This window comes from Mustelus asterias, chromosome 1 (assembly GCF_964213995.1).
Source record: "Mustelus asterias chromosome 1, sMusAst1.hap1.1, whole genome shotgun sequence".
Taxonomy (NCBI): domain Eukaryota; kingdom Metazoa; phylum Chordata; class Chondrichthyes; order Carcharhiniformes; family Triakidae; genus Mustelus; species Mustelus asterias.
In genome coordinates, this window is record NC_135801.1 from 33,582,136 (window position 1) to 33,607,717 (window position 25,582).

Sequence of the window (25,582 nt, forward strand, 5' to 3'; positions counted from 1 at the left end):
CTGTAGCTGAAACTTTCCAGCCGTTCCTGCTAGCGCGATCATCTGGTCCCGGCAACGGATAACTCCCGGGTTGCCCGGTGACAGGGAGTGCATACAGCGGGAAATCCCGTTGACAGCAGCAGAAGCAAAAGATCCTTGCCACCACCAAACATGATGGCGGCGGCGGCGGCGGGGGGGGGGGGGGGGGGATTCCTACCCAAAAAGTTCAAATACACTGACATTTGTAACTAAAAAGAAATGCAATAACATGCCAGCTGATCTGCACCAAACTGTAATGAGAGTCCAGTAATGGATCTTGAATTCCAAAACTCTGGAATTCCATCCCTAAACTTCTTCCTTTCCTTCAATTAGAGACTTCCTAAAACCTCCCTCTTTGACCAAAGCTTTCAGTCAGCCATCCTAATACCAATTCCTTGGCTTGGTGTTAATTTTTATCTGAAAACATAGGCACAGAGCTTCTTGGAATTTTTACCTATGCTAGTATGTTGTGTAACATTATGAGATATAATTCTAGAAAGTATTCTCTGTGGTGTTATCCGAGTCTGTATCAAATTCTTTTGTCCACTATTCTAATGGACAGAGGAATTTGATTTGGATGCATCAAAGGTGCCAACATCACTCAGCATAAACATCAAGGCTTTAGTTATTAGACCACTGATACGACACTACACCACCAATATTAGACTACAACAAATTAATTGTAATTAGGACAAGTGATTTGTTGCAGCAAATTGTTTGTGGCTATTCAAATTCACTCATAAATTGCAATGGTCACTGCTCCCAGGTAATTTTATGTAAAATTGTATTACCTGCAGTAAATTGTGGTACTCGTAGTAGTAGAAATCCTTGGGTTTTGTCATGGGATATGATATCATGCCATCCCTCACCATATCAGTTGCATGCATTCTAACACATGAATAAGCTGTTAGTTGTACTCTTTCCTTAGTGCCTAATTGGAATAAAAAACATTGCTTCTCCTTCATTATATCAGAATAGAAGCTACATTGTGGAAGAACACTTTTGATTTTTAATGCAAGCGAAAAGCATGTAATTTCTAATTTGGCCACTTGTACTGTGTGCATGATGGAATTGCAGAATTAGTAGTGTCATGTTTAGAGCTATTATAAAATGTGTCTGAACTCAAGCGCTTGGCTAAACTTACACACCTAACAGAATTGAATATACGCTAAACTGATCGTAACAGGCACATGTATCAAATTATATGCTTTACTGGTATGCACTTAAATTAAAATACTGCAATGGTATGGTTTTAAATTCTCCATCACCCACATTTATTGTAAAAGCAAAGATTGCAGCATTTTGACGGAACAAGTGATTGAACCACATTCCATGACTTACAGTGTGCACTATGTATACCACAAGTCTGGAAAATCAATGCTGGCATTCCAGAGGCTACAATCAGCTTTTCTTCAAAAGTCAGATTGGAATTGAAAATGTTCTTTCTTCTCCCCTTTCCACTAAACAGCAGCCACACTAAAAAGAAACACTTTAGAAGCAATTCCCAATCAGCATCCACTCAAATGCTGTAAGTGAACTTGCTTCATTATGCAGCTGCCCCTGAGTGATTATGGAATAATTATCACTCTCACCAATACTGTACAACGCCAAATTCCTTCTAAAGACCTGACAAAATTACAACTAACAGGCATTTAAACAGCGGCAGATCAAACCTCTCTGGGTATCTGCTTTCCCAGTCTACTTCACATTCATGCTGCTAAAGTATCACTTGGTTGACACATTGGGTTTAATCTCCAACACTGCACAGACAGTGCAATGAAAAAAAAGCCAAGCCAACATCAAAATCTTCTGATGAAGTAAACAAACTGAGATCAGATTTGGGCCACACAAACACATTGTGACAGGAAAGATAAGGCATCTCCAGAGGAATCACAGTTATCGTTTTTCTTGCTTTCTGCTCCAGTAGTTGGCCGACTAGTAAAATAGCATAAAATCACCTTCCAGAGTTTAGGTGACCTTTCCCTGCCTTCTTTCCTTTGTGTAGCTCCATTTTTAAAAAAGTACTTTGACATTAATGGTTACAACTAGGATTTCCTTTTAGATACCTCACTTCTGCATTTGAAGGTTACATGTCTTCCTTGAGTGGGATTCAGCAGAGCCAATTCAATGATAATAACAAGCAGGTTGTGTATGAATTTTGCTACTCTGAGATATACTGTTATACAGTTCTTTACTGAGCAGCCTTGTAAAGTCCAGAACTGATTCCACAAGAGGGTTGTAAATCTGAATCGCAGGCTTGAATGACAATAGGACTCGTCCAGTCGCGTCAAGTGTGTTTTTTCAGCAGTTGTACCACATGTGTAATCTGAGATCCAGCACATTATTTATAGTTGTTTATTTTGTAACCAGAAGTAATGGTCATGTTCTTGGGGCTATTAAGGGTCATGACTGCCACCAAAATGTTTTACTGCAAAATTTGATATTTACTTTACTTTTGCACCACACAACCACATGGCAAAAAACAAAATCTGCTACATTAGTTGGCGAGATAAGGAGATTATTTATTAAATGATATTGGAAGATTCAATAGTTTTCAATTCCGAGAGTTAAATGATTTTCCTGTAGCTAGCCATGATGGATCTCTGTGATACACAGGTCAAAATGGCAGCACTGTAGTGGAGGTGACACAGCTGGTGATTTAAGCATTTCATATGTGTGTAAATGTTCAAGTAAGTTATCCATATTCATTAGTCCCTTGAACTCTAAGGCCTTTCTCTGCTGAAAGGGGGGGGGAAAACGGTGTTCCCAGATTTTTCCTCAACGTTTCCTTTCTTGGTTGGTGGTTGAGAGGCACAAAGTATTAACAGAGCTTGACCACACAGCCTGATCTTCCCTCTCCACTACAGCACAGCTTTCATTCCACATAGGAACTGACAGCAGTCAGGATTCAAACTACATCATCCCTCCCTTTGGTACTGAGTACCAATGGGGGTTCCCAAGTTTATAACTTTGAATATCAAATTCCCTTATTCTAACAAACACTAACTACCATTTTCACCTATCCAGCCACATTAAAACTCAGACCTCCCTCAGTTTTCAATCAGATAACCCTCCCTTCACGCCGAGACAAAATCTGACCGCAAAGTATGAATTTATCTAAATATTCCAGAAAACTGATGGTGTACTAGTAAAACTGAGACATCTCTTCAATGCTGGCACATATGAAAGTTAATCAGGGTTACACCATAATTACAGATAAGATGAAAAAACACTTTCTGCTGTAAGCCTGTCATAATTTTGGCCATTGCTGATTTTCAGGAGTTTATTATTTTAATGATTATTCCTAAAAAAGTAGTAAAAACTAAAAAGCATTTTAACTTAAGTTTAAAAGTAGTCATTCATGTCACAGTTACTGGTGTTGGCAATTTTACAAGGCAAAAAAGAGACAACAGCCAGAACTTTCTGGTCATTCATGACAGCAGGATCTTCCAGTCCCACTGAGAGCGCACCCCGCCGTGGCTTGCACGGCAGCGAGGGGTACATTCAATGTGAAACCCCATTGACAATGGTCAATAGCGGGTCACCTTTCGTGGCAGGGTTTCATAAAAAATCCCGCCCAACATTTCTTAGAACAGAGATTGAGCTTTCTATCTAGTTATGATCTGAATTACAGCCAAATTCCCTCCACAATGCTACATATATCAACACATATTTATTCAGTGGTAAATCAGGGCGAGCTAACTACATGGATGAATTAGATAAAAGCAAATCTTATTAACCAATGTGGAGTGATCTCCATTTCACGATCACTCCATTTTCCGTGGGAATGGAACTGTTGTTAGACAAACGCTTGAACAAAATCTTATTGCTATCATGTTACCCAATGCAAATTTTAAATGGCCTAAACAATGGCAGAAGCCTCATTAAAATATTCATATTGGAAGAGATTACCTTGTCCCAACTATCTGCCTAACATTTTTTTTTACTTGTCTACGTTTTGTTACCTACTTGTTTCTTCACCCACCGCTGAGCAGGGACTACTTTTCCAACATGAAGCAGCAATATACATGCACTTACCCCAGTTTGTTTCCTATATTCTCTGCTCACCATGTTTTCTTCTACATTGTGGGGACCAAATTCAATTTAGATGAAAACTTTGAGAACTTCTGCACAAGCATAATTCTGAAGTCAGTGACTCACCCACCACTTTAGTTCTCTCTCTCTTTCCCACATCTGCTTTTGCTCTCCTACTTTCTTCCAAAACCAATGCAAACTTTACTAGCAGTATCTCATCTTCCTCTTGGCCAGATCACAGTCCGATAGACTGAACAAAAACTTTAGAATCTGAGACGTTACTTGTCTCCCCATTTTTCTGCCTGATTTCTCAGGTATTCTACTTCAGCTTCATCTATTTTCAAGTTCTTTCACTCCCCTTTTCATCATTCCAATGCACTCCCGTGCCTGACTGAGATAAACCTAATGGGCACGATTTTTTGTCCATTCACGCCACGCTCCCGCTGCAGCGAAGATGAGGATTTTGGCGACAAGCCAAATCTCCATTCACTGCAGCGGGATGGGAAAACCCCACTGGCGTGAACGGTCGGAAAATTCTGGCCTGTGTTTCGTAGGACTTTATGGCCTCCTTCCAGCCTTTTAGAACATATATTAAAGACACTTACCAGTTCCTTTATTAGTTGAAACCCGATTCTTGACTTTACTTTATATTTTGCTGCATCGTATTGAAGAGCTGCTTTCCTTCCTGTCTCTACAGACGATAATGGCTTTATATAGAATATTCAATCTTTTTAAGGTGCTGATGGGAGAAATATTTCTATTTTTTTCCACTCTTAAACCCATGATTTGAAACCATTTAAATTAATAAAATTGAGGTGAAAATGTCAACCGATGGAGATGATGGTCTGGTTTTTAACCCATTACCACGAATGATCAAAACAGTCAAACGCGATATTCAATGTCAAGAGGCGAATGTAAAATATCCGCCGGGGGTACGAGCACACTGCAGGGTAAATGTAAACTCTACAGGGTACATGCGCGATAATCTGGTAGAATGGATCACCTGCTCACTGAGTTCTATAATATGGTGGAATGAAAATCAAATGACTTCTGCGACGGGCTGTGGTCCACTCTGCCAGATTATTGCCCAGGAGGTAACGATGAAGATTCACCCTTACTTGACGGGCATAGCTCCAACTATAAGCCTGACATTGTACTTTATACGGCACAACTTTCCAGTAACCATGCTGCCATACCAAGCACAGCTAATGCCTTTGGAATTACATGCACCCTTAAGGTGTTTTTTTCCCCATGTCGTTGATGGCAAACATAAATGCCTCTGCAGCAGCCAGTTACTATGAGCTCCTCAAGTCTGATAGCTGATACCTGAATGTGAGCCTGTTTTACCTCTCACTTCACTAGAATTAAAAACAATGGGAGAGATGAGATGTAAAATAGGCTGCAGGCTCTCTCATTATACATTTTATATTGCACAAACAGATATAAAGTGACTTTAATGTAGCAAAACGTCTTGAGGCACTTGACAAAGTCAAAATTACCTTCAGTGGCTTATCAACAGCTGCATATGTACAGCTATTTCTCTATTACTGCTGACGTTTAAGTTCTTCTATGGTCAAATTAGATCAATTCAGAGCAAATCGAGTTCAAGTATATTGTGGAACTACTTCAAGTAGAAATTGCAATATAAATATGGTATTAGATTCTCAGTATTAGCATTGCTCTAGGCAATGGTGCAAATGTGGTATGTTGTTGCCAAGAGATAAGTGCGTGGAAAATCAAAGGCTTACTCCAATGGCAGATTGGGCACTCATTTACACGAGTATCAAATAAAGATTCTAAGTCACAATAAGGGGGGTTAAGCTTTGCTTTGAAATTGCATCCATCCCTGAGTTACTTCCGTTCACAACTGGCCATGTAGATGGGATGTAACAATTTTATGAGCATTATAATGATGAAAGTCAACACGGGAATTATTTTAAAATGTGTACTTTGCGGGTTACTGTGCCCTTTGCCAATCGATCATTGTTTCTTATCTTAAGGCTAATGCTGCATTTAACACTGACTAATTAGACTAACTGGGTCATTAGATTTGAATGTGCAAACCAACTTTTTCCAGTTAGAGTTCCAATATCCACAAATAAACAGCAACCCATCAGTGGCCTTTCCGATTGTTATCTTTCCACTGTCACACATAAATCACAACAGAACCGATTTAGAGTGTAGCCATGTTTAAGATGCAAGAAGGGCTTTTAGAGCCAGTACAATAGCTCAATATGAACTAATGACGCAATAGCTGCACGCATTGGCAGAGATTGGGATGTGTAGAAGCTAGCAGATATGCTGTTGTAGGCAATTAAAATATGTAATTTAATACATTATTTTCTTCAAATTATGCAGTTAATCATAAGTTAAGTGGGCTATTATTTTGCTTCGAACAAACTCTTAATTTGTTTCATTATTCAGACACAGGATTCCACACTCTGATATTTTCAAAAACAAGGAAAAGAAATAGACTTTGGATTCCTTTTTCAACAATACTATTTTGACTTGGGGCCCAAGCTGCCAATATTTTCATTGGCAAACTCGAAACTGCAGGACTTAAGAAAGTGTTTATGTGTGGGAGTTAAATAGGAAGAAAATGCTGTAGACTTTTACTTGGTTACTTTGGGAACAATTTGAATTATGCAGTGAGATCTAGTGATGTGTAATCATGTTACCAGTGATAGGCATTCGACAAAGCTTCAAATGATAATATAGTATGGTGGACCCCATTAATAATGCATCCTTTACAATTTATTACAACTGATCTAATCTGCATTGTTTGTGGCTCCCTCACAGATAGGAAAACCATATCAAATGTTTACATTTGTACGATCATGACTGCAACAACACAGCTACAACAACAAGTGCTTAAGCCAGGCGCCTTATGTTTAACCAGAAACATGAGAGCTCTTCCAGCTGCCCTTCAACATCTGTGTCAAACCAAACATTCCTCAAGGAATGCTAAGAGCAACAGTAACTGACACGGTTTCTGCTGCTCTTGGATCTCTCTCAATGTCAGTAACTTTGCTTAGACCTCTGTTCCTTCCTTGCAGAGGTTCAGGTGTTGAGTTAAACATGAGCTCTGAAACCAGGTTACTGGAGATGCGTTAACAATCGAGAATAATTTGGTTTGAATATTAATAGGATCTCAGGCTAAATTTGTCTGAGAACCGGAAGGGAGTTTTAACCCTCTAAATATTAGTGCATTCAGGGTGGATGGGAAGTAAAAGATGTTCAAAATTTAACCTAAATCTTGTCTCTCAAATGTCAGGGACCAGATATATGACGTAAATGCGCAACAGGACTTTGTGGAAGTCCTGACATGCTGACCTACATGGGGATTGCCTGGGAAGTTCTGATGGTCAATTCCTCTACTCCCCCAGTCCCTCCACAACTCAGCAAACATCTCCGACATAGATATTTTTGATTAACATACCTGAATCGCTACCCCGGAAATGTTAGACAGATAAAGCCTTCTCTAACATCTGGGGATCTTCACAACTGAACCCACAATAACCACACCCCCTGCCCCCGACTACACCCCTGACCCAATCCAACAACCCCCTAACCACTCAGCTATCCCTGACCCAATCCGACTCCCCCCCACCTAATCTGACTACCCCCCCGACCCAATCTGACCTGACTACCCCATTCTAACCCAATCCGACTATTTCTGATTACCACCCTGACCTCTTGACTATCCACAACCCAATCCAATTACCCCCTAACCACTCAGCTATTCCTGACCCAATCCGACTCCACCCCACCCAATCTGACTGAATTATGAGACAGAAATAAAAAGATCTGGCTTCTTTTGACAAAAATACAGAGGTGCAATTTGAAAGAGTTAAAGAAAAATCTATTAATTCATACTTATGCTTTGCTATATTGCAAATCAGAACTCAGATTAATTCTGAAGGAATTTAGGGTGGATGGGTAGGTAGTAAATTACAAATGCCAAACCTCAGCCTGATGGAAATTTGTCCAAGTAGCTACAGTAGCATTATTCTCAATGTACAATTACCCCAGCCATTTTCAACAGGAAAAAGAAAGTGAATCTCTGGAAACTGACTTAATGTCATTGAGAGATGAAGCACCTATTGCAAAACTGACTGACATTAGTATAGCCACAATTTATCCGTAACTTTTCTATCATACGTACCATCATCTGCATCAGTTGCTTTAATGGTTAGGATGCTCACTCCAAGAGGAAGGTTTTCCATCACTGAAGTGCTGTAAGTTGAAGGGTTGAAAATGGGAGGATTATCATTCACATCCAGCACATTGAAGTAAACTCTCACTGTGCTGAACTGTCCGCCGCCATCTTCTGCCCGCACAGTCAGAATGTAATACGGTTGCTTCTCATAATCCAGGGTTCGAGTCAGATTGAAAACACCAGTCACAGAATTGAGGAAAAACATCCCATCTTCATCATCCTCTTCTACCATGTATGTGATTTCCCCATTCGTGCCAGAATCTGCATCATTGGCCAAGGTGGCTGCCACAATGGAACCTAAAACGTTTAAATAAAGTGTTTAAAATCTCTAACAATATTTTTTAAAATGTAGCATTGTGATTCTTTATTTAAAAAATATCAAACCTTCTCCCATTTCTAAATATTTCCTTATTTTCTTTTTGAAAAAGAAAGGAACGACTTACCTTCAATGAACAATTTTCATTTCAATAGCATCAGTAACATCTTGTTTCTATCACTACTCTTGTAGCTGCCCTGTTCCAAAACAATTTTCATCTGTGCCATTTATGAAGCATTAAAATCAAAATGCCAAAGCCCACAAGATTATGATGCACACTAATTAAAATGAGCAGTTCCCAGACGGCATTTGTCAAATTTGTACAAAGCACTTTGCATAATACACTTTACAAAATTATTTTGTATTGCCGGCAAGACCAGTAATTATTGCCCATTCCTAATTGACCTTGAGGTCATGAGTCACCTTCTTGAACAGCTATAATCCACGTGGTGAAGATAGCCCTACGATGCTGTTAGGGAGACAGTTTCAGGACGTTGGCCCAGCAACAATAAAGGAACAGTAATATATTTCCAAATCAAAGATGGGTGTGTGACTTGGAAATGATGGTGTTGCCTTCTACTCTTGCTGTTCTATGTGGTAGAATTGCAAGTTTGGGAAATGCTGTCAAAGAAGCCTTTGTGAGTTGCTGCAGTGTATCCTGTGAAATGGTACATGCTACAGCTAGGGTGCACCAAAGGTGGATATGTTTAAGGTGCTGGATGATGTGTCAATAAAGCAACTGCTTTATACCTGGTGGTATTGCCCTCTTGCTTTTTGATGGAGTTGCACTCATCCAGGCAGGTTTTAAGTATTCATTGCACTCCGAATTTCTCTTTATAGACACTGAAAAGTCTTTGGGAAGTCAGGAGGTGAGTTATACACCACAGAATAAAAGAACATAAGAACATAAGAAATAGGAGCAGGAGTAGGCCATCTAGCCCCTCGAGCCTGCCCCGCCATTCAATAAGATCATGGCTGATCTGAAGTGGATCAGTTCCACTTACCCGCCTGATTCCTATAACCCCTAATTCCCTTACCGATCAGGAATCCACCTATCCGTGATTTAAACATATTCAACATGGTAGCCTCCACCACTCCAGTGGGCAGAGAATTCCAGAGATTCATCACCCTCTGAGAGAAGAGGTTCCTCCTCAACTCTGTCCTAAACTGACCCCCCTTTATTTTGAGCCTGTGCCCTCTAGTTCTAGTTTCCTTTCTAAGTGGAAAGAATCTCTCCACATCTACCCTATCCAGCCCCTTCATTATCTTATAGGTCTCTATAAGATCCCCCCTCATCCTTCTAAATTCCAACGAGTACAAACCCAATCTGCTCAGTCTCTCCTCATAATCAACACCCCTCATCTCTGGTATCAACCTGGTGAACCTTCTCTGCACTCCCTCCAAGGCCAATATATCCTTCTGCAAATAAGGGGACCAATACTGCACACAGTATTCCAGCTGCAGTCTCACCAATGCCCTGTACAGATCCACCTTCTCTAGCTGCAGTAATTATTTAGTTGATCCAGTCAAATTTCTGGTCAGTAATAATCATCCACGCCCCCACAAGGATGTCGATTGTAGGGGATTCAATAATAGTAATGTCATTGAATGTCAATGGGAGATGGTTATATTTTGTGTCATTGGACACTAAAATACAAGCAAAATACTGTGGATGCTGGAAATCGGAAATAAAAACAGAAAATTCTGGGAAAACTCAGCAAATGTGGCAGCATCTTTGGAGAGACAAATAGAATTAATGTTTCGAGTCCAATATCAGTTTTAGTCATACAGACTCAAAACATCTGTTTCGCTTGCCACAGATGCTGCCAGATTTGCTGAGTTTTTCCAGCATTTTCTAATTTTATCTCTTTTATTGGAGACGGTTATTACCTAGCTTTTGCATGACATGAATGTTACTTATCAGCCCGAGGTTGAATGTTGTCCAGGTCTTGCTGCATGCGAGCACGGGCTGGTTCATTACCAGAAGAGTTGGAAATGGAACTAAACATTGTAATGATCAGCAAACATCTCCATCCTGAACTTATGACGAAGATAAGGTCAATGATGAAGCAGCTGAAGTTGGCTGGACCAAGCACACTGCCCAAAAGAACTCCTGCAGCAATGTCCTGAGATTATTGGTCTCCAACAACCACAACCACCTTACTTTGTGCAAGATATGACTTCACTGGTACAAAGTTTGCTCCCTAATTTCCAATGACTTTAATTTCATGAGGGCTTCCTATTGCCACACTTGACCAAATGCTACCCTGTTCTGAACTGCAGTCACTCTCACCTCTCCTCTGAAATTCAGAACAAAGAAAATTACAGCACAGGAACAGACCCTTCGGCCCTCCAAGCCTGCACTGACCATGCTGCCTGACTTAACTAAAACCCTCAGTTCTTTTGTACATGTTTGGACTACGGGTATAATGAGGACAGGAGCTGACTGTTCCTGACAGAACCAAACTAATTATGAGCAGCAGGTTATTGGTGAGTAATGGCTGCTTGAAAGCATCATCAATTACATCTTTCATCACTCAGCTGAAGACTGAAAGGAGACTAATGGGTTGTTCATTGGCTGGACTGGACTTGTCCTCCCTCTTTTTGGATAGGCTATACCTTGGCAATATACCACTCTGCCAAGTAAGTACCAGCAGTATTGCAGCTGTACTGGACTAGGTTGGCTAGAGTGTGGCTGGTTCTTGAGAACAAGTCTTCAGCACTGCAGCTAGGCCTGTCATCATTACTGTAACCAGAGTGTTTATGCGTTTCTTGACATAAGAGCACAAGAAATAGGAAGCAGGTGTAAGGCATTTGGCCCTTCAAGCCTGCTCTGCGATTCACTACCACAATGGCTAATCATTTACCTCAATTCCATCTTCCCACACTATGCCCATATCCCTTAATTCACTTAGTGTATAAAAATCTATTGATCTCTGTTTCACATATATTCAATAACTGAACACCTCTGGGGTAAAGAATTCCAAAGATACAAAACCCTTTGTGCAAAGAATCATAGAATCTCTACAGTGCAGAAAGAGGCCATTCAGCCCATCGAGTCTGCATCGATCACAATCTCACCCAGGCCCATGAAATACAAATCTGCCACTGCTGATAGTCACAGCACCTCATTCAGGTCTATTCTGAATCTATACTGTTTAGCACGGCGTAAATGTCATACAAGATGGTGGAGGATATTCTCATGTGAAGGTGGGCTTTGTCGCCATAAAAACTGTGGTGGTAACTTCAACAAAACTATCATAGAGAGATGCATCTTCTACAGATAGCTTGATGGGGATGAGATCAAGTAGGGTTTTCCATCAAGTTGATTCTCTCACCACCTTCCACAGGCCCAGTGTGGTAGCAATGTCCTTCAGGACTTGGCCAGCTTGGTCAGTGGTGGTGCTACTGAGCCACTTTTGGTAATGAACCTTGAACTCCCCTACCCAGAGTACATTCTATGCAGTTGCTGGCCCTAAGTGCTTCTTCCAATTGGTGTTTAAAATGGAAGATTTATCAGCTGAGGGAGGGCAGTAGATGGCAACCAGCGGGAGGTTTGTTTGCTCATATTGATTTGATGCAATGAGATTTCATGGGGTCCTAAATCAATGTTGAGGACTGTATACCACTATACTGCCAACTCTTGTGGGTCTGTCCTACTGGTAGGACAGAATATGGTCAGGGGCTGAGATGGAGGAATCTGGGACAGTATGGTTGTAAGGTATGATTCTAGGACTCTGTCAAGTTGTTTCACAACACATTTATGGGACAGCTCTCCTAATTTTGGCACAAGTTCTCAGATGTTAGTGAAGAGCATTTTGCAGCAACTGGGCTGGGTATGCCTTTGTAGCTTCTGATTTTTCATGTGTTTAATAAGCACAATTTGCTTTTCCAAAAGATCTATTTAATATTGTAGAAATAGGAAGCCTTCAGTTGCTAATATATATAGCACGTAATACAATTGATTAATCAGCAGGCTGTTTAGGACTATGATATATGCCTGTAAATATTCAGTTTGCTTATCACCGTCTTGCACTGTAAACATCAGTAAACGACCGGGTCCTAAAATGTTCATATTTTCTTTTAATAACTAACCTTGTAAATCTTTTGGTCATGTTGACTTTTCCACTTTGGCCATGCACTGTTCCATCCTATTCATATCTCACAAAATAGTGAAACTAATGCTAAGTCTCTCCCAAGGAAAGGGAGGTAAATAAATGGAGAGCATGTCGACGAATTTCATTCGAGTTGCTCTGCTCTGTCAGTTGTTACTTTCTTGGGAATGCAGCAGAAACATCAGAATAAGTTTCACTTCACACCAACCCTCCCCCCACCATCCCATGAGAGGCAGGAGAGGAAAGGGTTAAACTTAACCCTAGGCAGCTGCAAACACACCCACTTGTGTTCTTGGACCAAACAAATAACACACACTGTAGAATTCTCAGTGAGACTCAGTGCCTCAGCTTTTGGGATCCAATGGAATTCTATCATGCAAACCTGCTGCAATAATCTATCCCTCTCTATGATTGGTCAGCTTCTCCCTGTGATCTCTCTCCCAAATTCTCTCCCTCCTCCGATCCCTCTCTGCAAATTTCTTCCATGCAATCTCTCCCTCTAAGATCTCTTCCTCCCCACAATCTCTTCAGCGTGATCTTTCCCCCCCCCCCACTATCTATACACCTCTGCAATCTCTCACCCCTTCCAATGATCTCTCTGTTGTTACAATCTCGGGTGTGCTCGAGTCCCCTCGCCAATACCTGACCGTCTCAAATTGCCAGTGTTTGCCCCCAGTGGTCCATGGCTGTGGCTGTGTACCTCAGGTTTTCTCACCTGGCAGCTGGCCAGCCTGCAATATAGCTGACTGTCAGGTGGCAAAAGGAGTTTAAAAGTTCTAATAATATCTTGTTATTAAATTCGGCAAGACATCTACATTCCCGACATTTCTGGGTTTCCTAGCCGATTATACCTTGCCTCCGTTCCCTCCCCATAAATACTGGGGCATTTATTTACAATCACCTCTGGCAAGATTATGTTTTTTTTTATTCATTCGTGGGACATGGCTGGCCAGCATTTATTGCCCATCCCTAGTTGCCCTTGAGAAGGTGGTGGTGAGCCGCCACCTTGAATCGCTGCAGTCCATGATCTGTGGGTTGACCCACAATGCCATTAGGGAGGAAATTCTAGGATTTTGACCCAGCGATTGTGAAGGAACAGCAATGTGATGGAGTAAGAACAACTTTTGGGATCCAAAGGATTTTTGTCATGCAGACCTGCTGCAACAAAATTCCCCTGTGATCGGTTGCCCCCTTCCTGTGATCTCTCTCCCAAGAGAACACCTCTGAGGACAATCCAGGCCCATGACCTTTCTTCGAAGAATGTAAAATTGAAACATTTCACTCACTATTTATGGAAGGCATTATTTCAAAACACTTCTTTGTATTTATTTATCAAGATATATTTATACAGAACATTCTAGTTAAGCCTCAGAGCTTGTTTACTATGCATTTCTGCTCAAGGGCAGCTGACAGCGCAATCCAGGCCAGAGACAGAGAAGATACAGCGCAGATCAGCTTGGGATAGTTTATAACATATGGTATCCCTTAGCACTTGGCCTCTTGTTTTGCAGACAAGTAACTAACAATTACATATTAACAATGGAACTTGACCTGAGTTAACTGGAGCCCTGTTCAGCACGATGCCAGTACATTACTATCTTCGGCCTAGACGGTACGTGTAGCCAGGAAGCATGGCATTTTATGATGGTTACTCAATAGGCTACTTAAATGTGATAATTGATTAAAATGGCCTCACAACGGAATAAAACTAGGATTTCCTCTAAAGAGTGAGATGGGCCAGTTGGCTAGCATGAGGATCAGATTATTGCCAACAGCAGTTGGGTTTATTGGGTTCGATCCTTCCTCATTCTGGCTGAGATAGATTCTTCGCCTTACCCGTGGTAAAAAAATCACGATGCTTTGCCATGGTTGGTGAATAAACAGCAAGAAGCTGCCTTTGGGCAGAGAACTGAAGAATATTAAAGTGAGAACAGAATCATGGGAACTGCTCCTAAGTTAGCCGATCAGAGAAGGTGGATATTTGTTTGTTATTATTCCACTAATATTATTATTCATTGTTAATACTGAGAGATTTGCTGTAGTTTCTCTTTTTACCTGGTGTAGCGTCCTCGGGTATATCAAATGAATATACATCTCTGGAGAACTTGGGCGTGTGATCATTAATATCACTGACGGTGATGTTGATTCGCATATCTGAGGATTGCAGCCCATCATCGGCTCGGACCAGTAGGGAATATTTGGAACGACGCTCTCGGTCCAAACGCTTAGTGGCTAGAAGATCTCCGGATTCTGGATCGATACGGAAACTGTTGTCCGCCCCGCTGATAATTGTGTATGTCACAAGGGCATTTGGACCCTAAGTTAAGGAAAAATAGATACACAAATTGCAAATTCAGCAGTAATAAACCTCTGATCTTCATGCATCATTCCAAATGCAACACAGCTGAAACATTTTTTCAGTTAAATATCAAGTTTCCCTTTCACATTTAGAACTGAAGTTTATTGATGTATTTTCACATTAGATACAGTGTGTTTCAGATAGTAACTGCAACTTATTCCTGAGTTTGCAGTAATGATGCCTTAATTCCTCCTTTTGATTGTATTCTTGCAATCAGAATATGGAATGCGCCAAGTGGTAAAGTCTGGATATTCCCAACCTATACTGCTCAATTGCAGGCAAGTGCGTTGGCAAAACCAAGGAAAATCTGGGAGGAAGGCAATCGCCAAATTTCGACTTTAAGCTAGATTTTTCTCCCATCCTGCCACATGAAGGCAAGTTGTTGGCTGCCTGTTCACTGCCCAGCAAACGTAGATGACAGCAGGAGAAAAGGCACCAGCAGGAAGGCAGGGCACAGCAATGCACGCTATTTCCTTGTCATTTTCTGTTAATACTGCTAATCTCAAAATCAGTTATGAAAGTCTAGCAGTAGTCCTTGCTGCGGAATTGAAAGGTTGACTGATTCCACTTTTGAAGAAAGAGATTGCAGGATTGGGCACCTTTCACTCTCTTCGAGGTTAAAAAAACTTATTTTATTAAGCTTCTGCCTAGTTCAAACACCCAAAATAATCCTCCTGTCAACTCTTCAATCTCTCTTGTGCCCTTTAAATCTGTCCCCTCCTCGTCCGGTTCTGCTGCCACTCTAGTACAGTCACAACTTCATCCTCATTAATGTCTAGCTCCCTTCTTGATGGTGGGATACTGCTGCGAGCTCATCCCAATAGATGCTAATTCCCAAACCGGCAAAATAGACTATGGTAATGACAGGGTACGTTTAATCCCAATCCTTCACTAACCACAAGGAAGGAGATTCAGGCCTCATTCTCCAAGCTGACACATCTTGCGCCTGGAACAAAATCTGATCAAAAGCCACAAGATCCAAACATAGCATCAGAACAGTTTTCAGTCTGCAATCTAAGTCAAAAATAAGTCAATATCATCATGGTGGTTTGAACCATTGGATTAGATCGATTGCATTTTAATTGTTCCCAAGTATATAAGCTACTAAATTACCGCCTTGTGATTATGGCTGCCTGCACATCTGGTCATACAATAAAATGAAGTGGGGACTAAAGAGAACACCTTGATGTAAAAACTAGGATGTCATAAACTTGTGTGCACTGACATGTATACTTCTCCAATCTTTCAAAAGAGGGAGTTAGTAACACATTACTGTGATAAATACGTTGACTTTTGTTCAACAAGATAAACTGGTGAAAAAACCTGAAACACATCAGCAAGGCAACTGAACAATCAAATCATGAAGCAGAGTTTTGCTGATGGTAAGGCTGAATGAAGCATTGTACGACAGGGAATATGTAACCTTGGTGCTGAATTGACATGGGGCTTAAAGCTCATTTCTAGCCCCAACAAAGCATGATGCTATGTTTCGAGGGACTGATTCAGCCTGAGTATGTAGTCAGGGCAGAACATGGAATGAGTGACAAGGTAGAGAGCTTATGGTAGGGGATAAAAATGTGAACTTCACCCTTCACAATAAATTCTACTTTGGTGTCTTAATAACCCACTTTCATCCCACCATTGGGAAGCCTACTTTTTGCCTCCCGCTCAATTAGTAAACAACAGCAAAAGAGAAACACTTGCCTTCAGATTCACAGCTGATTAAAATAGCAGGTAAGATAGTCTTCCGGGTGGACTTGGATTGAGTAGGAATCACGTTTCCAGTATGGGGAGCTTTAGTGAACCAGGGGAGAGGAGGTAGCGATGCATTGAGCTCGGGCAGTGGCTGTGAAAGGAGAAGGAGGCGTAGCTGAACGAAGGAGGGAGGTGACAGCCCGACAAAGGCTCATGGGGGGGCAGGAGGAGGAAGCTGGACCACACAGGGAAGGTCAATATCTACAAAGGGTAGGCCGAGTTTGATTGTGGGGATATCACAGGTTATATAGCGAAGGTCAACAGTGAGGTTCCGAGAGTCAAGGATAACAGAAGGTCAAGGAAAATGGAGGGAGGATTAAGGGTGATGGACGGCAGGTGGAGGGTAGAGGTAGGGACATTGTGCTGAGAGCGAGTGGGGGTGCTGACCAATGGTGACAGAGAGAAGCTCTAGGATGAATGATAATTCATCAAGGGTGATGGAGAGTGGGTCAAGGATAATCAAAGGCAGGGCAAAGGTAATGAAGCAATCCATCACTCAGAATGGTGACACCCTCACTGCATGTGGATTCTAGCCAGAATGAGGCTAGAAAGATATGTTCATCTCCTTACAAAATATCGTTGTGTAAATTCCAACAGATCCAAGGGTTACAAACTCCTCATAAACAGCCAGACTGATGCTGCAGGGTGACAGGGTGGATGCCTGTCCAGATGTCTTTCAAATATGGCCCTCGCACCCTCGACTCCGAGAGGTGATGGTGGGGCTGGTGACTTCCTGCTTGCTCCTGCTGCATGATTGGCTGTGGCTCTCACCTCCGCGTATGTAATTGTCTGGCTGCTGCATGCTTGTGCCATTCTGCCTCTCAGGATCCCTGACACAAGAAGATTCTGATCCTTGAGTGCAACAAGTCCATGGGAACTGGCAAAGTTGATAGATGCCCATGGGTATGGATACAATAAAGACTGAAATTCAGTGAGGATAGGAGATAGAGAAGTTGGATGAAGTGTGTAGGTTGAAAACTGGGCAGAGGGCAGCGTTGAGGAAGGTGAGGAACCTATTTTTAGGGAAGATCATTTTAAATATTTGTTCTAAAACAGTCAAGTGTCCTGTGGCATCAGTATACAGCTGGTGTGGGGTATACGTATTTCAGTGCAAGCTCTTACTTTGTTTGCGGAATTTCTTAGGTTTGATCAGTCTGCTGTTTCTTTGCTCAAATGCTGCTGATTTAGATGCAGTGTCATTGACTTTTGGGACTGGCAGCCTTTCTACTGGCTGATGGAAGTGAACTTCAATTTGACATACCACCAAAGGAGCAGCTTGAATCGTCCATTGATGATTGTGCTCGGAACCTCACAATATAGACCAAAAGAAATCCTCTGAAAGCTAACAGAGAACAAAGATCCAGAAGGCTGGATACTTACTGTCCTGTTTACATCGAAAATTTAAAAAAAACACACAGAAGCCTGTTTGAAAGAAAATGCCTGTTCATTTGAAAAACAGGAAAGTGCCAAACCTCATTAGAGCGATGAGAGCAGCGGAGGTGGTGTGATACTGATGAAAGCAAAACAAACCCTGAATTTGAATTTTCACAGGGTCACATCAGTTGAACCACAGTATTCGGATTGTCTTTAAAAGAAAAACAGTCAGCAATGTACGGACGGTATCATGCAGTAAATTTACCTACCACATCATACCTAAAAAGTAAGCCTCACCATTGTAAAGTTCTATTTCTAACGAGTAACATGTGCAGTTGAACATTTTCACGCCAGCTGTAATTGCTCTTCTGTACTATTTTCACTCGGCAGCGTTATATTCAAGGGCTTGTATGTACAGGTGCCTCTGTTTATTCAAATCCTCCCTTGTCATTCCATCAGCATTGAAAGATCTGAGCAAGGAGTTTGTATTTAGCACAGGCTTGAATGGTTCAACGTGGATGTGGTTGTTTCATCCTTTTTTCATAATGAACACCAGCTACATAAGCAGCTTTGCATTGTAAGTAAGAGGGTCCTGGCTCTGTATCAAGGTGGAGGGAACGCATTTTGGTGCAAGGAAAATAATGTGAAGTGAGGGAGTAGGTTAAAAAGAAAGATCCACTGCACTGAAAGTATTAGCTAAAATACAATTGATGTTTGAACAAATTTAGTACTACGGGTGACTGGAAATTTCTCTCTTCCACGGATCAATAATCAGAATTGATTAAAATTGATCTTGGTCGACATTGGATGAAATTTAGTGACGTAAAAATAACCAATTAGTTAATATTGATGGGGCCTGAAATTTACTCCATGGGATACTCATGAGAGACTACAAAACAGTTTCTCTCCTCAGTCTGCCTAGTAGTTAGGCTCAGCTGTGCACCTCATGTACGTTATGACTGTAGACCGGATTCAAATATCAACATTTGCATTCTCAGTCATCAGAATGCCCTGAGTGAGGGCCCCTAGCTCCTCTGAAAGGGCTCTGCATTCAGAAGTGCAGCCAGGAAGCCAGTGCCTGCTGCAGTAATAATGACCATCAGCGCAGGGCCTTCCAGCTGAGATCAAAAACACCAACCAGAAGGTGCTCAGCAGCCCTGATGATCCAAAATAATCCTGTTCAAAATGACGGCCACTTGCCCTTTTAGGCTGTCTTTGCCTGGTGCTTTCAGATGTTGCCAACCTGATTTGCAGGGATTGGGGGGGGGGGGGGGGTGCAGCAAAAGCTAGATGCAGCTTTTTCTCAGGTGCTGCTATTCGAAAACCTTCAGGAAAATGAGACAGGAGTAAAATTTGCCCCCTGTTCCCTGTATTTGTACACCCACCCTTTCCCTGCACATATCATATGCATCCTATCCTCATTAACTGCACCCACCCCCCAGCCTCCTACCCCATCCAGAACAATGGGGAAAGTCCAGGAAATCCAAGAGTGGTGTCAAATGGTGGAGACAGAACATCATGGGCCTCCACCTCTGACTTCTCCTTTGCCCCTGGAAACGGTGCGTATCCCAGGTTAAAAGAAGAGAAACATCAGAACCAGGTGTTTGTATGAAGGTTCTCTCGCCAATATTTTAATTCATTTCAAAATCATGGTGTGAAGAATTTTAAATGAATAGTTATGCACGGATATACTGATATCCCACAGTCACTGCAGGACCATGAGGACTATGGGGTGAATGTTCCATCCTGTCTGCTGCAGGAATCGTCATGACAGGCAATTTGACGGGCCGTTCAAAGGTCCACTGACCTCAGATGGGAATTTCTGGCCTCAGGGCAGGCACGACCAGAAAATTTAGTTGTATATGTCATTTGTATGCGCCAGTAAAAGTATTACATGATATTAGTACATAGCCACAGGGGAAACATGCAAACTCCACACAGACAGTGACCTGAGGCCGGAATCGAACCCAGCTCCCTGGTGCTGTGAGGCAGTAGTGCTAACCACCGTGCCATTTTGCATACAAAATAAATGATTCAGTTGTGTGTGCAAAAGACACTCAATATTGTACGTTCACAAAGAATCCCGGTCACTCGTGCACGTGGCTTTGGGGGAATGAGGCAGTAAATAGTAAGCCTGGAGGTGAAGGTAATGGGAAGCTGGCTGACTGCAGGGGGTTCATTGGACAGGCAGGCTGTGTTCAGAAGATAGGAGGAAAGGAACCCGCATCCTGGATCCTCCAACCCTCGCGTGCAACTTAAGAAAGCCAGCCAATCAGAATTAAGTTGAAAAGCTGAATGACAATGAGGCTTGCACAAGTAGAATAGCCGTTTGGACAAAGTAGGCAGAGCAGCTGGGATTCAAGGAAGTGCATGCAAGCAGAAATCAACATTTTCAGGAGAGAAGTTTGGAGGGAGGACAGAATAAGAAAACTAAATGAATGTGATTTTTGATATATTACTTTCTTTGCTTTGGGATTTATGACACTTCATTCTTAGTTTCACCATCACATGCACACAACACCGTGGCTTCATTTGGTTAGCTGGCTTTCGAAGGTAGAGAGTCAGCAGCAGATTATTATGCATTCATCTGTTTCTCCAGTATGTATTATTGTCATTGCCCCCCTGCTATAGCATTCATAAAGTGAGGTTTGTAATTTTGTAACAGTAAGAATAAACTGCAGAATTGCGATGTTAGAACTGATATCTGTACAGTGTGATAGCACTAGCATTCCCATAAACATTAGAAATGGAATGGACTGAAGCCAAGTTTACTGGCTGTCAGTTGGATACTGCATAATATTTAATAAATGAGGAATTCCAGAAACTTGGAACGTAGTTCCAAACCACAACATTCTGGGACTTCTTTGTAAAGTGAATGGATACTGAGAACATTCTACATTTGCTGCTTACTGAGAGGCAATTTCTCTTAATTTTGAGCCTGAAGGATAAACTGTGTTAAAACTGATAGAAAATTAAGAAAAACAATACACACATTTTTTGAATACCAGAACCACTCTGAAAAAAACTTATACATTAAAATGCCCTCTGTATTTTTTTCTCACTTTTAGGTCTTAATGCATCATAGATTCGTTGCCAACTCCAGAGGAAGTCAGACATTCTTAAACCCAAGCTTAGCGTCACCAAACTCCCACTTCTGGATCTATCTGGTCTTCTGGACAGCTCTGTGGCGCCAGGGGTCTGGGTTCGATTCCAGCCTTGGGTCACTGTCTACGTGGAGTTTGCATGTTCTCTTCGTGTCTGTGTGGGTTTCCTCTGGGTGCTCCGGTTTGCTTCCCCACTCCAAAGATGTGCAGTTTAGGTGGATTAGCCATGGTAAATTGTCCCTTAGTGTCAGGGGGATTAGCAGAGGAAATACATGGGGTTACAGAGATGGGACCTGGACGAGTGCATTGTTGGTGCAGTATTGATGGGCCAAATGGCCTCCTATTGCACTGTATGGATTCTATGATCCTTTCCTACTTTTTTTAACTTTGATGATATTCTGCAGTTGGGTTCTCAATTCCTAACCAAATTTTCACGACTCGATGAAAACGATGGCTAAAAAAGTATCAACATGGGGCTGAAACGCTTTGTGGAAAACAGATCTTAAATCAAGGGATGCAACACCTACCTCATCTGCATCTGTAGCTGACAGTTGTAATATTCGAAAACCATCTCCGATGTTTTCTTCAATGATGACATCCAGTGCATCAGCAGGAAACACTGGAGGATTGTCATTAATATCTTGCAATGTTATTTCCACCTGAAAAACAAACAAAAAATCTGTTAACGAACCTCTGGAGGAGATGACAATAAATTAACAAATGAACATACAAAATGGAAGCCATTCAACCCCTCAAGCCTGCTCCACCATTCAATAAGATCATGGTCGATCTGATTGTGCTTCCTGCCCCACATATCCTTTGACTCCTGTGTCAATCAAGAATCTATTAAATTCAGCCTTAAAAATATTCAATGACCCTGTCTCCACCACACTCTCGGGAAGAGAGTTTCAGAGACCCTTGAACCTCTAAGGGAATAAACTTCTCATCTCTGTCTTAAATGAGAAGACCTCTTATTAAAACTGTGCCCCTTAGTTCTGGTCTCTTCACAATGGAAAACATTCTTTCAGCATCCAGCCTTTCAAACTCCCTCAGAATCTTTTATGTTTCAATAAGATTACCTCTCGTTCTTCTAAACTCTAAAAATATAGGCCCAACCTGTCCAGCCTTTCATCAGAGGATATCTCCAACAGCTCTACCTGCCCCCCGCCTCCATCTCTCCCCACCCCTCACCATCTGAGGAATCAGTTGGGTGAACCTTCTCTAATGAAATTATGTAATATTTCTTAAATAAGGAGACCAAAACTGTACAATGTACTCTAGATAAAAGCAAATTACTTCAGATGCTGGAATCGGAAACAAAAACAGAAAATGCTGGAAAATCAGCAGTGAAGAGAAAATAGAGCTAACATTTTGAGTCTGGGTGACCCATCATCAGAGCTGTGTCAGGGCTCTGTTAAGGGGTCATCCAGACGCGAAACATTAGCTCCAATCTTTCTACACAGATGTTGTTAGACCTGCTGAGATTTTCCAGCATTTTCTGTTTTGGCATTGTACTCTAGAGTGGTCTCACCAATAATCTATACAACTGTAGCAGAACATCCCTGCTTTTGTATTCCATTTAACTTGCAATAAAAAAACATTCCATTTGCCTTCCTAATCACTTGTTGTACCTGCTTCATGTACCAGGACACCCTTTAAATAATATGCTGCTTTTTAATTCTTCATGTCAAGTGGACAAGTTCATATTTTCCCACATTATACTCCATATGCCAATTTTTTGCCCACTCACTTACCTACCTATATCCCTTTGCAGGCTCCTTGTGCCCTCTTCACAACTTACTTTCATACTTTTCTCTATCAGAAAATGTCGCAACTAAAGCTTTGATCCTGTCATTCACATAATTTATACAGATTGTAAATATTGTGACACTCCACTCATCACACCTTGCCAACCTGAAAATGAGCCATTTATACTTACTCTCTGCTGCCTGTTAGCTAATCAATACACTCTCCGTGCTAATATGTTACACCCAACACCATGATGAGCTCTTATTTTGTGCAGTAACCTTTGATATGGCATCTTGTTAAATGCCTTCTAGAAATCTAAGCATACCACATCCACAGGTTCCCCTTTATCCATGCTGCTTGTTACTTCCTCAAAGAACTCTCTAATGAATTAGTCAAACTTGTTTTCCCTTTCACAAAATCATGTTAACTCTGCCTGATAGCGTTCAGGTTATCTAAGTGCCTTGCCATAACCTCCTTAATAATAAATTCCAGCATTTTCCATATGACAGATGTTAAACTAACTGGCCTGTAGTTTGCTGCTTTCTGTTTTCCCCCTTTCTTGGATAGCAGAGTTGCATTTGCTATTTTCCAATCTGAGTGGACTCTTTCTGAATCTAGAGCATTTTGGAAAATTAAAACCAACTCATTTACTATTTCAGCAGCTACTTCTTTTGAGACCCTAGGATGTAGCCTATCAGAACCTTAGGACATGTCAGTTTTTAGTTCAAATAATTTTCTCAGTACTCTTTTGCTGGAGATTGTGATTGCTTTAAATTAAGATCTTTTTCTTGCAAAGCTGTCAAAATCCATTAGACAAACACAGTGGATTCATTCATGGATCACGATATCTTGAAGCATTTTAACTTTAACAGTGAGACAAAAATGGAAAGGTGCAAAAATGTGTTGGTGTTTATTGCAAGGGGAATAGAGCATAAAAGTAGAGAGGTTTTTTGCAATTGTACAGGGCCTTGGTTAGGGCACATCTGGAATACTGTGTACAGTTTTGGTTTCCAGATGAAAAAGGATATAACTGCATTAGAAGCAGTTCAGAGAAGGTTCGCTCAACTCATTGCTGGGATGAAAGGCTTATCTTGTGAAGAAAGGTTGAACAGGTTGCACGTCTGGTGGAGACAGGTTCAATCGAGGCATTCAAGAAGGAATTGGATTGTCATCTGAAAAGGAAGAATGTCCAGGACAATGGGGAGAAGAGTGGTGCTAGTAAAATAGCTCCCTCTTCTTGGAGGGAAATCCTGTTCGGGGTTGGGCCCAAGGTTTTCTTGTGGGACTCAGAAGAATGTTTATGCTCCTCCTGATTCCTACAGAAAACAAAAAAATGTAAAAAAACTTACCCGCAGGCCCAGTCTGTTTAGTATGGCCTGGAAGGGAGACTGCCATTGCTTCCTTGCTCAGGCAACAGGATAAAATAGCCTATCAAGGACTCTAGTAGGAAAAATACAGTTCAGACTGGTATTCTTATTTCTCAGATTTCACTGGTGTTCCATTTTAAGGGATACAAGACCAGTTTGGACCTGTATTCTTATTTCCCCCTTTTTTCTGTTTTTTTTCCGCCTGGATCTCCAATGAGGCCATTAGAGCTGATCCACATATTTAAAGAGGATCTGTCTTTAGGTGGGTGTCCTCATCAGCCATTACTTAAAATTGCAGTTGGCCAGATTAGGGCAGGAAAGGAAGTGTTAAGGTTTGCAGTCCATTTTAACTGGTGCCACCCCCACCGCATCACCCACCCCCCCACCCGGTTTTGGCCCAAGATGAGTGAGTTAAAGCTCCTCCTTTTCTAGTTAGATGCTCTACAATATGTGAATATAACTTCAGCCAGTACAGTAACCAACACAGGAACGTTTCTTAACATACATACTCTATGTGGATTCAAGTCAGCAACTAGATTGCGCGAGGTGAATGAATATTGTTTTTAGCATTCAATTCTGTAGCTGGAGCTGTGAAGGTTGCCTTGTGCTTTCAGACCTATAATGGGGCCAGTGGCTATAGTCCTGGTAGGATTTGTGTGGGAACTGAGCTGTCAGGCCAACTGTTCTATTCCCATTTTACACCCATTGACAGCATCAGGGAATCTGGTTCAAGTATGGTAGAAAGCTGATGGAATGTTCAGATTCTTTATATTATCCTGACTATGACCTTTGATTCCAAACTTTAGAAGGACACCTGTTTCCTTTAGCCCCACACCAATATGCTGATCTTTTTTCTGTCATAATTTTTATCCCCATAAGGCAGAAGAGAGATGAAAATGGGTTCTGCAGATTCCTAAGCATGGATTTAAATGACAGCTGGATGGACTGAATGGACTGATCTTGTTCTGAATTTCTATATTCTTATAATGAAAGCTTGTTAGATTAGTGCTGGATTTGAGGACAGTCAAGAGATGTGATCTCACAGCTACTGGAAGCTGGATTCAAACCTGCTCAGGCTAATTTTGCATCCAGTCACGTCTCAACAGCTGTCCGAGAGAACAGTCTTTTGTTTTTTATACAAAACACTCAAAAGGCAATCCTCCGTATACGA

The 25,582-nt window shown here is 41.5% G+C and overlaps 1 protein-coding gene across 1 annotated transcript in view; it reads right to left on the bottom strand.

The window, feature by feature from the left end:
- Nucleotides 1-25,582, bottom strand: part of fat4 (FAT atypical cadherin 4) — a 323,488-nt gene that overhangs the window by 145,363 nt on the left and 152,543 nt on the right. The window contains exons 3-5 of the mRNA XM_078211165.1: nt 21,823-21,954; nt 14,759-15,020; nt 8,219-8,569 (exon numbers count right to left, since the gene is read on the bottom strand). Coding sequence (XP_078067291.1) covers nt 8,219-8,569; nt 14,759-15,020; nt 21,823-21,954 — 745 coding nt within the window. The remainder of the gene's footprint in view (nt 1-8,218; nt 8,570-14,758; nt 15,021-21,822; nt 21,955-25,582) is intronic.